The sequence below is a fragment of the Colossoma macropomum genome, unplaced genomic scaffold (genome assembly GCF_904425465.1).
Source record: "Colossoma macropomum unplaced genomic scaffold, Colossoma_macropomum, whole genome shotgun sequence".
Classification (NCBI taxonomy): domain Eukaryota; kingdom Metazoa; phylum Chordata; class Actinopteri; order Characiformes; family Serrasalmidae; genus Colossoma; species Colossoma macropomum.
Window position 1 is genome coordinate 78,949 of NW_023494875.1, and position 17,839 is coordinate 96,787.

At 39.2% G+C, this 17,839-nt stretch overlaps 1 protein-coding gene across 1 annotated transcript in view; it reads right to left on the minus strand.

The window, feature by feature from the left end:
* The window catches only part of LOC118800367 (neural-cadherin-like), a 168,919-nt gene that overhangs the window by 74,589 nt on the left and 76,491 nt on the right, over positions 1-17,839 (minus strand). Inside the window, exons 2-4 of the mRNA XM_036560570.1 lie at positions 10,268-10,456; positions 4,393-4,618; positions 2,840-3,044 (exon numbers count right to left, since the gene is read on the minus strand). Coding sequence (XP_036416463.1) covers positions 2,840-3,044; positions 4,393-4,618; positions 10,268-10,456 — 620 coding nt within the window. The remainder of the gene's footprint in view (positions 1-2,839; positions 3,045-4,392; positions 4,619-10,267; positions 10,457-17,839) is intronic.

Genomic DNA, 17,839 nt, shown 5'->3' on the forward strand with positions numbered 1-17,839 from the left:
ATGTTTTGTTGCTTTGCTAAGTGAAAAGTTCAACCTGTAGATGAATAAATGTTTGTGCACAATTTATATATTTTTGCTGAATTTAACATAAAATATAAAATGTGCCATAACTTTTTCTTAACAGGCCACAATATGTTGAAGAGGAATTCCACAGATTCTTCAAAATTTCTACATAATTAAACAGTTAAACAAGCGGTAAACAAGGTCACTCAGAGAGGTTTGATGTGAAAACGCTCCGTTCTAGAGAAACATACCATGACAGAATTGATCATAGTGGTGGTGATAGGAACCAGACGTCTGAAGAGTTTAACACCACTAAATGTTCCCTCACAGAAAGTGATTACATGAAATTGTTACAAATATTTGCATGATGTCCAAGAAATTGTTTTATGATCATTTTGAGTGAAGGTTTTGGCCAAAAATATCATTTTTAAAATCAATTTATGTTGGAGAGGTATATGCAAGGTGCTATAAGGCAAAATAGTCCCAAAGAAAATGCATTTCTACCGATTTACCTTTATCTATTTTACAACCCCTACATATCACTTTACAAATGAAACCGGTTTTGGACAGTAAATATAGTAGCTATATTTGTGTTGCAGAAATTGTGAACCCTGGGTTATATCACCACCGCTGTAAAGTGGTAAATTTGGTAAAGTTGATGAGGTTAGTAAATTTCTTTAGAATGGGGCTCCTCACATAAAATTACTCTGAATGACTTTGTTTACATCTTATATATTGAATTATGCAGAAATTCTGTGGAATTCCTGTTTAAATTCAGCAAATAAACAGTAATTGTGCGTTAAAATGTGCAGAAGTGTGTTTTCTGTAGAGGATGTGTTCATTTATTTTCACTTAGAACATCAACAAAAACATGTCAATTGACCAGGGGCTCTTGCATAAGACTACATTTAAATATTTATAGGATGTAAAATGAATGTATAGCAGAGCGGCAGTAATAACTCTGGAACTCATTAAGGGTCAAAATGTAGAGGAGCATCTTCCAGTTAATGAGCTCAGTCCAGTGCACCTACACTGACATCCGAGGTGTTCTTCTGCTCTCTATTTCACACACACCCACACGCACACACACACCTTCTCCAGCAATAGGCAGTGTGTAATGACATATCACACCTCTATATCCTGCACCTGCCGTTATATCACCTACACTCACTCACACATCTAAACTATAAGAAGTTACAGTCATGTTGTTACCTGCAGCCTCCAATGCACAGTGTTAGACACACAGACACTTAGTAGAGGTGGTGTGTGTATGTATGTGTGCCTTCTACAACCGTGCTGGATCAGTCATTAAACTGCCCACTGCAACCAGATTAAGGAGGAGGGGACACACATGCAATGAGAATAAAGGAAAGTGAATTGTGATGTGGGTGTATGAGCACACTATGGTTCTTCGTATATTGATTTAATGTTATAATAGCTTATACAGTGTATATGAAAGTATTAGAAAGTAGATATCAGAAGGTGTTTTTAATGTTGGAAAGTGTTGGAACACAATGAAGTTATTAATCTGCCTATTTTTCTCAGTCATTAAGATGTAAACAAAGTCATTCAGAGTGGCTTGGTTCACTTTACAAAAACTCACAGACTGTGATTTCTTTACAGTGGTAGTGATAGGAACCAGGGACGCATATCTTCTGAGTTTATAAATGTAATGCAGATAATGGTAAAGTAGTGGAAAAACTGGTAATGTTTTCTTTGGAGACATACAGCACCCTGCATGTACCTGTCTGCCATGAATGGAGTTAAAAAACAGATTTTTGGTCAAAAGTTTGTCTCAGGCACCAGGTAGCGTATTCATACCAATTTTCATGTAACAGATTCAGTGAGGGAGCTTTTAGAAGCATTAAACTCTTCAGGCGTCTGGTTCCTATCACCTCCACTGTGAACAATTCCGACTCTTTAAGTTCCTTTAGAACAGAGTATTTCACACCAAACCACTCCGAAACACTTAATAACTTAACTATGCAGAAATTTGGGAAACTTGGTGGAATTCCCCTTGAAATGATATATGACATGCTGTAATCATCCATTTAAGGCAATTTCCTGTCAAGTTATCTGCCTCAAGATTTTATTTCTCTTCAAATAAAACGTTAACTTCATTCTCATTTATTATGGAATCATCTCCAGCTCCATTCATCATTAATTAATTAAATCCTATAAATTATTTGAAACCTGTGAAGTTGTAGTGCAAAAGTCAGAGACTTTAGACATAAGATAATTCAAAGATAATTCAACTGCATGCAGAAGGAGAAAGTAATTACCATCTCCTGTTCAAAAAATGCTAAAAAATTATAGAGAAAATGAGACTCCTAACAACTGAGCAAGACCTGGTGGACCACCAAAACTGTCCCATCTAAAAAAACATTACTTAAAGTTTTCACACTGGACACCTAAAATGTGGAGTTTAATGGACTACTAAGGTTTTATGGGCTGCTAAGTCTAAGTTTGTAATCGTCATTACTTCACTCAAATGCAACCAACTTCTAAGACTGAACTTTGGAGGTATAGAAAAATATCTTTGCAGATTTCTTTAAATAACTAAACACTAGTAAATTGAAAAGGACACACTTAATACTGCAAAGTTTCAAGGCTTTTGTGTGATTTTCTGTTAAATAAATATTTTCTGCTTTTTATCTGATGCTGAAAAATGAATAACTTGTACTTAATGGCTGTTTTGACTGGAAATTAAATAAATAACAGGCTGCCTCTGACTTTTAAACAGTTTGAACAGATTGATATTAATGAAAACAGTGATTTCAAACTTTTGAATGGTGATTCCACAGTTAGAAATGGTCAGCCAAGTCTGTGTGAGCACCTCTGCTATGTTGTTAAGGCCCGTGTCTGGTTCGGAGGCTCTGACTTGCAGGTGGTGAAGGTGGGGCCCACTTTCGTAGTCGACTGCCCGAGTCAGGCTCAGCGCCCCGCTCTCCTGGTTTATACTGAACAGGTTTCCTGGGTTTACCAACAGCATGTAGGACAGAGTCTTCCTCTGGAAGGAGATCGCCTGGACCACAGCCACCCTGCACACACACACACACACACGGCGGGGATAGAATAGGACATCAAAGGGCAGTTCAACATTTGGCTCATGCAGTATGTATTAAGGAGAATGTGGAAATCCTGCTAAGAGATGGAGAACACACAGGAGTGCACTGGAGCTCAGAGAAAAGGTGCTGTTAAGAAGAGACACTCTCACTGTGTGTGTGTGTGTGTGATTAGCTGTCCTCCCCTCCTCCTCACAGATTAATACACTCTGTTCTGCACTAGTGCCCAGAGGGGGCAGGTTCACACACACTGCTCTTCATGTTTATCCAGAACTTTCTTTTAATAAATATTTGAATTTTGCACACTTTCAAATTCGGAGCCCGGGGACAAAGCGCTGCATCTGCGTCCCCCGCTAACCTCCGTCTCAGTAATCCCCCCCTTCCTTCTTCTTCTTCTTCTCCCTCCATTCGTTCTTACTGCTCCTCCCTCTGCTGCCTCTATCCCTCCATCCCTCCTTTCCTCCATTCCTCTATCCTGTCTTTCCTCTCTCTCTTTTTTTTTTTTGCTCATTCGCTCAGCTCTCATTGCTCCTCAGGGCACAGATGACACATAATGCTGCAAAATCAGCCGTGTTCACACAATCCTTCACTACACTCTCTAATGAGCACAAAACACTGCACCCCCCCAACTACATTAACATATACACAGGCGTGCTCACACACACATGAATGCACACACAAGCACACACACGTTTGCAGGACATGGGGTCACACATATACACACACACACACACACACGTACATATCGTCGCTGTCCAAAGAAAAACAGGCATCTCCAAAATAGTAACTTTACAGGAGAAGGCAAAAACACTCTTACCTTTCAATGTAAGTTAATGTAAAGAGATTTTATTCGAAGTGATTTTAGAGCATTTCTATTGGTCCATTCATCGTACAATTTTCACACAACATAAAGGACAGTTGGTGTGTTAAATTGATTAGAAAAATAAAAATCTACAAAAATGGAGATACATTGTTTTCTTTGGACAGTGATGATATATATATACGAAAAATCTTCCATTGTTGTCATTTTTTTAACCTTTCTGGGTTATTTAAAACCTCTATTTAACCTTTGCATTGTGTTGTGATGAATGATGAATGGACCAATACAAATGGCCCAAAATCACAAACAAACACATATGAGCATCTTTTTTTTCTTCTAGCTTTACAAAGTTTTGCAAAGTCAGTGCCATTTCGTTGGTCATGACGTTACAGTTTACCTCTTTTTCTCTGCTTTTCCTGTAAATGGTGTATATTTTTGTCACGAAGATGTATAAAAACAAACATGCAGGGATTTACACTCACACAGAAAAGAAAAGCTACTCACGCTTGGCCCACTGCAGTGCTCTCTGGGACATAGATGGAGTAGGAGGTGTTGGTAAACTGCGGTGGACGGAAGCCAGCCAATACGGCCACTGAGGCATGAGGGCCCTTCCTGCCCTGTGTGTCCACTGCCTGCACGGTCAGAATGTACTCTCTGCTGGGGGTCAGCAGCCGGCCTGTCGTCCTCACTTCTCCTGAACTTCTGTCCACCTCGAAACAGTCCTCTCCACCTGACACACACATGTTTACTGTCCATAAGTGGAACATTCAACTTGCGTTGTGTTACGAATCTTTGTTGTATTTTACAGGGATGGAAAATACTTAAGAAGCTGAACTTCAAGTATTATTTGGAAGATTTGTACCAACAACTGTGTTACCAAATACATTTCAGAGTGAAACATTTTTTTTTACTTCTTTCATTTTTATTTAGTTTTTTATTTAGTGGTGGGTGGCAGGGGGCATTCCAGTTATTGGTGGCACCATGGCAAAGTGTATGATGGGGGCGGACTTGACTAGTTAACAAATGTGTCCACAAACATGCAACTACATTATTGATCTTTAATACATAAAAGTTTGTCTTTAACAAGACAAATAACGAATGCCTTCATAGCCATTATTGCCAGATAATTTTATTCTTTTCCATTCAAATTTTAGCTCTCAACAATAAAAATAAGAACAAACAAATAAGAAAAAAAAGTTTAGCTTTTAGCACGAGGGAAGGTAACCAAGAAGAGAAAACACAGACAAAGAAAGGATGAGACAGGGCAACATGTCACAAAACACTTACCTTTTACTTTGACTTTCACTCACATGTATTTTTTTTTCCAAACTTTCACCTTTAATTGAGTAACATTTTGACACAGTACCCATTTTTTCATAATAACAATAAATTTAAGAATAAGAATAAATGATTTTTCCACAATTTTTCCACCTCTGATTGTGTATCAGAACTTGCAAGATGGAAGCGCTATGGAGGCAAAGGAAATAATTTTGCCTGACTTTTGAATCAATTATTAAATTCCTAAAATCAAAGAGGCTCTCACATCAAGTTAATTGTTTACATAACCTGTTGTACTTAGTAGTTCATTTGAAATGGAAAGCAAAATAAAAGATGCTGCACTCAGACTGAAAAACAATGTCATGATTTTGACTGTGATGTACGCCTTTTTTAGACTGCAATACATTGATTTCCTTAGAAATAAGTGAGTGACTGCAGATGAAGACGTGTGGACAAAGTCATTCAGACCTTGAAGTCTTTTCATGCACAGAGGGGGTCGGTCTGAGGACCCTTCTGTCAGCTGTGGCTGTGTATGCGTGTTGTATCACTGGGATAATATAAGGCCTTCAAATTCCCCTTCAGGACAACAAAAAGATGAGAGCCTGTTTTAAACATTGTCCCCCGGAGCACGGCGGCAGGGAGAGAGGATGATGTGGAGAAGGTTGAAACACACAGCTGCTGTAGCGGAGCAGACGCCACAGCTGCATCTATGCGGCCCCTCCATCAGCTGCTCTCCCCCAAAGACAAAGCCGCACGTGCCATCTCTGATTTAAGGCTTTTAATAAACATCTCCCACCTACGGGCCCCTAGCACTATCAAGCACTTCCAGAATTTCTTATAAGGAGAATTCTAAGCCCTTGTTCAGCGAACAAGCCTCTGATCTTCTATACTGTTGCTGTCAATTCAAAACCTTGAAATTTTTATGCTTTGTACCAATTTTTCTATAATGTTATCATTTTGGAGATACAAGGTTTTGTTATGACACTGAACATATACAACTGTCACAAAAAAAACTACTTATTGCTAGTTCAACAGCTTCTGGCCTTCAGAGATGGGTAATGATTACACTTGTTTCATGGACATTTGTTTCAAGACAAATTAATGTGTTTTTCTGAGTAGTTTCAATTGGATTGTGCTCAAAGTGCATGTATTTTTGTGCATGGACCCAATTTTCTCCCTAATTTTAGTAAAAATGATTTGATGCTTTACCTTAAAAAAGTAAGTAACCTGGTTGCCTTAACATTTTGGTAAGTTAACAGAATAATAATCTGTATTTTATATTCCATAAACTCATTATTTGAAGCTCAATGAACTCAAAATTTTCAGGCAAACTTTTTAAGTTTCTTTTTTTACAGTATCAATTCCCGACTGCTACTTAGGTCTCCCCCTATCACATAGTTCTATCAAGTTGGGAGAGTAAAGAAGGCTAGCATGTGCTCCTAAACATGTAAGGCAAGCCATCTTTTTAAACTACAATGCAACATCACTGTACAGCTCAACACGTTTGGAGGAGAATGCTAACTGCCGATTCTTTTACATCAGTTAAGAGACACCTTAGTTGGCTAGCATTGTGCTGAGTGCCCCACCCGCCCCGAGAGAGTAAGGCCAATTATGCTCTCTAGGACTTCCAAGACCTCCTGCTACATTTCATCAAGTTCCAGTACGGTCATTCAAATTTAGGTGCAAATTCTCTTTTTGTATTTAGGTTCATTGTGTTCTGCTGTTTCAGCTCCTGGATTGGTCACATGTCTCACTTTTGAACTTACTTTAGATCAAAAGAAGCCTAAAAACAAGAAGAATAGAGTCTAACAAACATCAGTTCTCACACTGATAGGGGCTGGATGTACTAAGACGTTTCACTGCAGTTCTGTAAGGAACGCTGTACTTGAGGTTTTAGGCCTAATATGTTTGTACTTCTACTCAAGCCACTTTACTTCTTTTACTTCTACCAGAATCATTAGGAAAAATCTGAAGTGGCAATAGTTTTCAGTATGGTTTAAGCAACTCTACACACCTTTGCTGACTATGAAGGTCAATTGGCAGGTTGCATCTTAAATTCAACTTCAAGTCCCAGCAGCAGGACCACTTACAGATTACTTTTATTCATTATGACTTTTCAAATAAAGTCTAAATTATAATGTGTCTAAAGTCAAAATATATAAATTCATTGTTTGATGTAGTCTGTAAACATTGTTTCAAAAAGTATCATTTACTCCCCAGTCCATACATATGTGAAAATGAAGTAGCAAAAGCAGCTCATTTTGAATTCATTATTTTTGAGACATCATGAAAGCATTTCCTTATATCCATATTCAGTCTACATCAGTTTAGCCCCACCCATTCAAGTTATAAGGTATTTTCAGCTTGGACTGGTGTTTGAATGAGGCACAATACAGGGCAGCCAATCAAAACATATATCAGTCTTAAAATCTTAAATAAACAAAACAGGCTGTTTAATACTAAAGGATCAAGAAAAGTTAGAAAATGGTCATGTAAAAATGAATTATGACTTATTTTTTACATAAAACCACACAAATGTAATGAGTGGACATCAGGGGAAGAACACAATTCAAGAACCACATAAGATATAGGCCCTTTTAACATTTTACTGATAATTTTATATTAGATATTAAGCAACTTTTAGTATGCTTACAAAAGCATAACTGCATGCTGTACTGCCTGTACCGTCTCCAGTCTCACAAAACATGAAAATCTTGCTTTACTGTATTTTCCATTTTCAAACAAAGTGTAATACAAAAGATTAAAGAACAAAAGAACCAGAATTACATTTTAGACCAAGTTGCTACCACACCCAATTAGATACGTGATTCCTACATGTCTCCAGAACAATAAGAAAAGGACTTAAAATTCCTCATGTGACTCTGTGTGATCGATGCAAGTGCTAAAGCAGAGCGAACTGAGAGTAAATAACCATGGAAACAGCACAGCGTGGCTTGAGTTATAAGCTTGGTGATATTTACTGCTCTGAATCGAGAGTTAAAAAGGTGTTTAGCCTGAGCTACTTCCCACATACACACACACACACCTCATATACCACAGAGCTCCCTGTAAAGGAACATCATTCGGAAGAAGGCAAAGCCAGGGAAAAGAACAGACAATGAAACTGGGAGGAACTGTGCTTGCAGTTTCTGACAATGAAAGATTCTGGCGCTAACTTTGTAAACAATTTATCCACCGAATATCATCAACTTTAATAAATGAACCAAATCAGTGTTCTGTATTGTTCCAGTTTGCTGGTCTGCGGAGGAAGAGCGCGTGTAGAATAGCTGTGAGCCACCCTAAAATGTCTCTCTCTTTTAATAATTTTCCATTTTTATAAATATAACAACAGCAAATCTCTTAAATCAGTAATTAGAGCTTCCATGCTCCAATGGGTTTGCTGTTTGCTCGCCGAAACACAGCAGATATTTCAAACAGCAATAATCATTAGCTAAGAAACCCATTCATATTCATTAACAGGAGATGTTTTAATGACACAGTCACTGCGTGTCTCTCCAAATGTTGTGAGAACGGCACCTTACACCAGAGTCTGACTCATACTGCTTGGCTGATATTAACAACTTGCGTTTTTATCGGTATCAGTGCCAATATTGCACTGATTATTAACACCTCTTTTTATTCCTGGGATTTGAACTCATGATCTCCCAATGTCATAAACCTTAGATAGTTATACTGAGGAGCCCAATATAGGGCATCCCATCTTTAACTCTACAACAGCAATACAGCCTGAACTGTTTCATTTAAACACAAAACAACTTCATTGTTAAAATAACAAACTGATGCAAAATGTATCAGTCAGTAAAGCACTGTTTAACCAAAACTACTGTACTATAAATTTAAATATAAAAAAATTACAGTCAGGTCTATCAATTTTTGGTCTCAAAAGTAACTGAACTAACTAACAATAATAACTTAAATTGTTATTTAATACCTGGTTGCAAATCTTTTGAAGTCAGTGACTGTCTGAAGTCTGGAACCAACAGACATCACCAGACGCTCGGTTTCTTCCTTGGTGATGCCAGGCCATTACTGCAGTCTTAAGCTCCTCTTAGAGTGTTTTACCTTTGGTTTTGTCTTCTATAAGTGAAATGCATGCTTGATTGAATTTAGGTCAGGTCATTGTCTTGGTCATTGCAGAATATTTCACTACTTTATCTTAAAAAAGTCTGGGCTCTCTGTCTGCACTCACTGCACCATCCAAAGAGTTTTGAAGCATCTGGCTGACTCTGATCCGATAATATAGACTTCAGAATTCATCCTGCTGCCTTTGTCAACAGTCACATCGTCAATAAAGACAAAGGAACCAGTTCCGTTGGTTGCCATACCCATGCCATAACACTACCTCCACCATGCTTAACAGATAAGGTAATACAAGTCGGATTATAGAATTGACCCTTCTCCACATTCTTTCCACCATTCTAGTACAACTCGATCTTGGTCTCATCTGTCCATAAGATGTTGTTCTGCTTTTAAGGCTTACCAGTGGTTTACATCTTTCATTTACCGGCAGTAAGAGTGGGAGTATGACAGCTCTTTGGAATAGTTACTGAGAGTTAACAAAAACAGATTCCAAATGCCATGCTTGAAATCAACTCTAGACCTTTTATGTGAGTGACATAATGAGTGAATAACATACATCTGGCCATAAAACAGCCGAGCAGCAAACTGTCAAATTACTTTTGAGCACCCAAAAATGGGGGGTTGTGTATGCACTTTGAGATCATATTCCTTATTTAATTTCAACTCCAGAATGCTGTGGTAGACAGCTAAAATAACAATACCTTTGTTGATGTCCAAATATTCATGGACCTGACTGTATATCAGTTGATATTATCGTTTACTGGATTTTTAACCCCTTGAATGTAGTATTGGTATCACCCACAAAATTTTTAAATCGGTCAGGTCCTTCATTCACTTTGAAGCTGTTGCTGCAGCATATGAATCAAATATAAATGAAATTAATTATATAACACACTATATTAAACATGCATTTATATCATTCTATTTGAATAGCAGAGCAAACTTAAACTCTCGACTGGACTGGAAGGAGGTCACTGTCTCTGATCAGAGGCACACTTACCATCCACCAGCAGGAACTGGGGTGCTCCTGGAGAGCCGTCTCTATGTCGGGCCACCAGCTTGTAGACCACAGAGCCTGGAGCAGCATCAGGTCCCACTGCGGCCAGATATGGCTGAGGAAACATCACCCACTGAAGGTCAGACAGACTGGGCAGGGTTAGAGTCAGCCTGCACAGGTACCAGTCATCACCTGCAGAGAGAGAGAGAGACAATGAATACACATCTAGTACAATATTAATAAATATTGTAATCTAAGACTGCACAATATGGACAAAATGCAGTCATACTTTATTTGGATGGTCCCCTATAGATGATCTACAGCTACTTGAATTATTAACAAACTTTCTGGTGATCGTTGATTATCAACAACATTAGGGTTAGATTTAGGAGTAGGTGTAGGAGTGGCCTTGATGTTAGGGTTAGAGTTAGGTTTAGGGATAAAGACAGATTTAATAAACTCTTTCACACTCAACTTCAAGTTCAGTTGCATTTAGTCGATATTTATTTGAATGTTAGTTAAAGATAGACTGAACATCTACAAAACATCTACACTGGAAAATCCAAATAAAGTGTTACCCAAATGCTGTTATATATATTCTATATATTGTGATTCCTATATGCCTTGTGATATATTAAGGTCATGCATTGTTCTGTAGTTGGTGTCATGCCCATATAAAGAACTCTGTTTTTCTCTATGGAAAAAAAATTACAACTATTGCGTCCTGTGGTGTTTTGTACATATTTTTTTCGTCCAAATGTTAATGGATCCTCTGTATTACAAGACCATTAAGTAGTCAAAGTATGAATACTGCTACATCAATGCTACAAGCATGCTAACACTTCTAATACAGTTCTTTAATGCTATTGTATTTCAAAACCAGCTATCAAACAGTAGGCTTCTACTGCCAAAGCAACTTCACCACCAGATTTGGCAAAGCTTGCTGGTTTGTTTGGCTTATTTTGGTGAGATTGGCTTATAATCTTGTCAATTCAATGTGCAGCAGTGGTTACTTGCATGTAGCTATAGTTGTATTTTGACTCCTTAACGTCCTCACTATCCAGAGGATCCAGCGACATTCACAGAAAAAATGTACATGGGACAAAAAACATATACACTTAGGTACATTTTTGTTTACGACAGGGAGAGATATATGATGAATACGATGATGCGATGAATGCTATTCATCTTTTCCCCTAGAGAAGAACAGCCCAGACCTGGAGTTCCTTATAAAAGCATGTCGTCCACTACAAAATGACACTTCTTCAAAGTCTGTTGTAAAGGCCAGTACTACAGTACCAATTAACTAATGATTTATTGTGCAATACATTAAGTACAAATATTGTGAATTCTGACAACTGATATGTTTTTGGCTATAAAGTTTGAGAAATCTGTCTGGGTCAAATCTCTTTACACTTTCAATCTTCACACACTGCAAGTCTGTTTCAAGTCCTTTTCTTTCTTTTTTTTTTTCTTTTCTTTCTTTTTCCTTTTTTTTTTTTTTACCAAATTTAAGGACAGTCTTGACACCGACCCAAAATCTCTATAATCTCCCAAAATAACAAGAAATCCATCTCCAAACATGGCATTACGGGGCTATAACAGCCCCTGAAAGCAGCCAGCCCTAGAGACTAATCACAAAGGGAGTGAGAGGAGCTTTGGAGATAAAGAGAAAGATAAAATAGGCCTGAGATCTGTATGCCTCCGTCTAGCCTCTGCCTCTCCGCCGCTGTCATTTAGCCCAAGGACTCTTGGCTACAGAGAGAAATGACATTTTTGTAGAAGCCATCAGCACACTCTTTCCCCCTGTACGCTCTCAGGAAGTCAGCTGCTGTCAGAGAGAAACACACGCCGCTTTCTCAAACACAATCGTGATATCAGTCACGGAGCACGGTGAGGAGACTCAAACGCAAACAGAAATATCTGCTGGGTTTTTTTGGTTGTCCTTTTTTTTCCCACTATTTGTTTGTCTCCAGACTTACATTGTGTTGTTTTTGACATCTCACGCAACAGTGAGACAATGGCAAATATAAGAGGAAACTTCACATCTAAGTACCGGGGCGAGGGGGATGATCCCGCTGTTTCCTCTACTTCCTGCCTTATCACAGCAAAGGCTTTGAAAGATGTCAGCAGAGACTGATCGAAGGAGACAAAACGAGAGAGGAGAGGGAGGGAGAGCGAGAGCAGAGATCGGAGGAGAGATGAGGGAGGAGGGAGGGGGAAAACTCCTGACAAGTCCCAGTAAAACTCTTGTTTTCCTGGTTTCATGTCTCTGATTTTCGCTGCCTTGGAGGCACCTGGATTCGAAGCTAGCTCATGCTAACAGACAGGAGCACATGCATTTAAGGGTCAAATTGAGTGAAAGTGGGCTAACATGGCCAGCAAAAGTGTGGCTAAGTAGGGTCATATCAGGCAACATTAGCCATTATCTATTCACTGTTAGCATGTTAGCATTGAGTTCAAGCTTACTTAAAAAATAAAACTATTTTCTCTAATAAACAGAAATAACACACAAAAATAGTGCAGGTAACTTGTTCAGTGTATATTAGCATTAGCTTGCATAGCACAAGCATTTTTGTACTGATCGTGTGATTTTCTGGACAAATCCATATATTTACAACAATAATTTAAGATGCTACAGATATCGCTGCTATCAAGACCTCCAAAATTATAACTTTACAGGAGATAGAAAAAAAAACATACTTTACTTTTAATGTAAGTCAATGGAACCAGACTTTTTTCCAAGTCATTTTGGGCTGGTTTTTTGTCTATTTATCATGAAATTTACAGATGCTTTACAACAGGCATTTTCAAATTATGTAAAAAATTGAAAAGTGTCAAAAATGGAGATGCAAGGTTTTGCTCCAACAGCAGTAATAGAGAAATCAATGAATCTCATTTTCATTTCCAGTAAGTGGGACCAATTTCATGAGAGAAAACATGACTTTAAGCCTAGATAAGTCACTAACTGCTAACACCAGCACTAGTCTGATCAGGGTCCAGTCAGTCAGAGCCGGTCGGCCCTATACCCTCTATTCACACGTGATGTAGGGCCCCACAAATTACACAAGTGCCCCACCTCCCCTTCGTGTCAAGGATGAGAAGATGAAGCGGAACTATCTAACTGGTCATGCAAAACACCATGAAACAGTAATCAGGTAAACTTGTGTTCTCTGCTCTCCAAGTTTGATGTTGGCAAATAACAAAAAAGTTAGAGTAAAATGCAACTACTTATTGATGAACAACAACAGGGCAGTTTTTACAATGTCACATGTAAACATCACACATAAAATTTATATGTGCATGCACGAAATGAAACTCGCGCTTTGCAGCAGCAGCCTCCATGGAGACCAGTCCTGTCCACACAGTATATGGGCGACATGGCACACTCCTCATTGGCGCACATCATTTTAAAACAAGACAATGGTTATCTAGTCTCTCAGTCAAGGTTTACTTATAACTCTGGACTAAGGCAAAATGGAAAGCAATGCATTGACATTGACTGCTGATTAAATATTGAATTTAAAATGTTGATTTAGCCGGGCAAATTGGGCAATATGGATGCACATCTCTCAGTAAATAATTATCACCAAGTATTCAGCCAAATCATAGCATAAATAGTATTCCATATTTTAAAATGAATAAAAGGAAATCTAGGGGGGGAGGGGGGCAGTCTGAATGAGTCTGATACAGCTGATAAACTTAATAATAGTATTATCTATAATTTAAAGTATCATTGTTAGTACATCATTCTGTTTTGTATAGGTTTACTATTCTTGTTTTTAAGGATGGAGATTGTAGTGGGAGCACTGGGGTGTCAGTTGTGACTGTATGACAATTGCAAATGGTTTACATGGCTCATGAGTCAGGCAGGAGGACCCCTATGCAGAATTTTGCTTAGGGTCCCAGAGAATTCAGACTTGCTCTGCAGTCAGTTGTTAGGAAAGAAAAACAGTGGAGGCAACTCTGTACCAGGGCTCTTTACTGAAAGAGTCACTGAAACCTTCAACATGTAAGGTAAAATATGTGTTGATGTCTGTCCAAAGGTTTAAATGAAACATACGTAATGTCTTTTACAAGATTCAAATGTCTGTGTTTTAATTACCCAATTTTCTCCCCAATTTAGTCGTCTCCAATTCCACCCGCTAGTTAGGACTCCCCCAATCACACGATGCTATCAACGCTAGGAGGGTGAAGGCTAACACAGGCTTCCTCCGAGACCTGTGAGCCAACCACCGCTTCTTTTCGAGCTGCCGCTCACGCAACGTCACTGGACAGCCGAACGCGCTCGGAGGAAAGCGCCAACCGCCAGTTCTGTTACGTCAGCTAACAGACGCCTGCGCTGACTAGCATCGCGCTGAGTGATGGGGGGAGAAGGAGGGGCCATCCTACCCACCCAGAGAGAGCGAGGCCAATTGTGCTCTCTTGGACTCCTGGCTACGGATGGCTGTAGCATCACCAGCCCTTGTGTTTAGTTTTTAAAAAACCAAAAACTGTATATGTGCGCTAGCTTTTACTTAGCACTCACGCACTACTAGAAACACCACAGGAGCAACAGCAGAAATGTGCATTATCACAGAGGGTTTTTTGGCTTTTCCGGCCTAAACTAGAGACCTATCTCTATTTGCCACGGTTTGTCACTGTGCTTCAGCAAGTACTATGAACTATTTGGTAACTACTATAAAACTGCATGTGCAAATGCATAGCAACTCATTTAACTGGCTTGTGATTTACTCACTAATGTTTAGCAGGTTGAACATTCTCCATAAGTAGGCACTGTTAGCACTTAAATAGGTTTTGACGCTTAATAAGAGCAGTGCTTTACATCTACGTCACTGTATGAGACTTAATATTAATAACTGAATAATGAGTCTACAGTTTTAGTGATATGAACTGCAAAGAAATGGTATCTTGCGATGGTATCAAGTGAAATTATCTTTAATCTTATTGATGCATATAACATTTCTAATTTTGAGATGGTTGTAGGAATATTATTCTAGACATGTTTACTTGTTTTAAGTCATTTTACTAAGTAAAATTATCTCAAATCTCTATATTAGCAGATCATTTTTCTTGTTTCATGCATATTTCTTAAAATGATCTGCCAATTTAGTGAGATACTTTACAGGACTTAACTAAAATTTCTTTCTAAAATTATATAAAAAATTCTCATAATAAGCTTACAACAGTCTCATCATGAGAAATATTAGATATATTGACCAAATGTAAAAGATTTCACTTGACAAGATACCATTTTGTGCAGTGAGATAGGCTGTTAAGACTGTTATTGACTCTAACTGAAATGTCTTGTGTTGGTGTCTTTTCCAGCGCACAGATGAACTCTGGCAGCCACGGCAGAGTGGGTCAGTGTCCTGTGGTGTGAGGCGGGGGCTGGCAGACACCTTTATCCTCTTCAGTTTGAGTGTGAGTGTTGCACAGTGGGGGTCTGGAGCTTTCCTACATCTGCCCAGCTTTCTGCCCACATGGACACACTTACCTCACACCCTCCACCCCCTGAACACACTTCAGCCTGTGTGTGGAGAAAGCCCTTACAGCTAAGTCTGTCCACTCGGCAACAATCTTAGTAATGCCCTCGGGCAGTTAATTCCAGTCAGACAAGACCAGGCTCCTATCTGTTTGCACAAGGAGAGACTTGAAAAGAGACTCAAACTGAAAGCCAAACAAATGTTCCAAGAACATATTTGAAATCAATCTCAAGAATGGCATGAATAATTTGCAGTCTTTGGCTCAAACAACATAAAACAAGCAATTTTTCAGGTTATTCTAACAATTATGTAAGTGCATAACTCTTATATCACTACTAAGAAGGTGATTGCCTGTTTTTATTGAAGGATATGTCAAAAACTGCTGTTTTGCGTCATCCAAGGAACCTTTTAATGGACAATTCCTTAAAGACCTGTTTTTGTAAATGAGTTTTGAGAGTGTGAAGAAGCTTTTTCAAGTTTTAGAAATAATTCTATAACAATTAACCCCTTAAAATCCCAGGCTTATTACATCCTAGGGCTTACTGATCAATAACTACATGGACTACAATGCAAGCTGAGATATTCTCAGAAGCCACCCACTTGTGGCTCTTGATCATTAAAGGCTTCTCCTAGATCTGTACATTCAAGCCAAGTAGCATATAGGAACCTTTATTGTTAAGAGTTTATGAGCTACTCCATTCATATTTAAACCAGTGAGCCGTGTCCTCCTTTGATAATGCCTCTGGTGTGGACCACCAGCCCAGCCAAATCCAGATCAGAGCCCAGCGGGGGTGGGGTTGGTGGGGGGCTCACACCTGAACAGCTAATGGGCCACAGGCTGAGTCAACACACCTCCGACTGAGAGAGGACCTGGAGGAGCTGAGCTCAAAGCCTGAAAGGCCTGACCAGCTCCACACTCCCTTAAGCAGCTGTCACACTACCAGAGGATCCTAATGGAACATAAACACCCCTCTGAGAGAGAGAGAGAGAGGAGGAAAACAGCCTCTTAAAGGAGAGGATGATAAAAAAACACAACATGGAGAGAGAGAGAGAGAGAGAGAGAGAGAGAGCGTGTTGGTCTTTCAGTGATGATGAAAATAACAAGGTCTTCTGGGAGATTGTGAGATGAGACTTTTCTCTCCTCTCCATGACCGGTCTTCTCCCTCTCCATTTAGTGAACTGGACTCGTCCTTCCTTCCTCTCTCTCTCTCTCTCTCTCTCTCTCTCTCTCTCTCTCTCTCTCTCTCTCCCTCTACTCTCTTCTTCCACTTCTCTCTCTCTTTCTCCCTCTCTGTCTATCTCTTTTTCTCTCCTTTTTCTTTGTCTTTCTGTCTCCTCTGTCTATTTCTCTCTTCTCTTTCTTCCTCTCTATATATCTCTTCTTTTTCTTCCCCTCTTTCTCTTCTTTTCTCTCTCTCCTTCCTCCCTCTATCTTTCTCTCTTTCTACTCTCTCCCTTCTACTTCTTGCTTTATTCTCTCTCTCCCTTCCTTCCTCTTTCTCTTTTTCCCCTAACTCTCTCTCTTATTCTTTTTCTCTCCCCTGTCTCTCTCCTCAGTCTATTTTCCCTCTAACCCTCCCTCCCATCTTTCTCTCTCTTTCTCCCTCTCTCTCACCTCCATCTCTCCTCTGTCTTTCCCCCTAACTCTCTCTCTTTCTGTCTCTCCCTTACTTTCTCTCTCTACCCCTATTTCTCTCCTCTGTCTTATTGTCTTTCTCTGTCTCCCCCATCTATTTCTTTCTTCTCTCTTTCTTCCCCTCTCTTTCTCTTCTTTTCTGTCCTTCCTCCCTCCATCTTTCTGTGTCTCCTTTCTCTTTCTCTCATCTACTCTCTCTTCCTCTCTTCATTCTCCCTTTCTTCCTCTGTCTTTCTCATCACTCTCTCTCTCTCTCTCTCTCTCTCTCTCTCTCTCTCTCTTTCTCAGACACAACAAAACAATCGCCTGATCTTTTCTCCACCGTTGTTTGTGAGATGTGATGAAAAAGAACAAAGCGTAGGGGAAGGCACGAGGCCTACATGTGTTTGTTTATGCCTCAGTAATTCCCCACTAAGCCTGAACAGCAATGAAGCAAAGCACTGGATATAATAT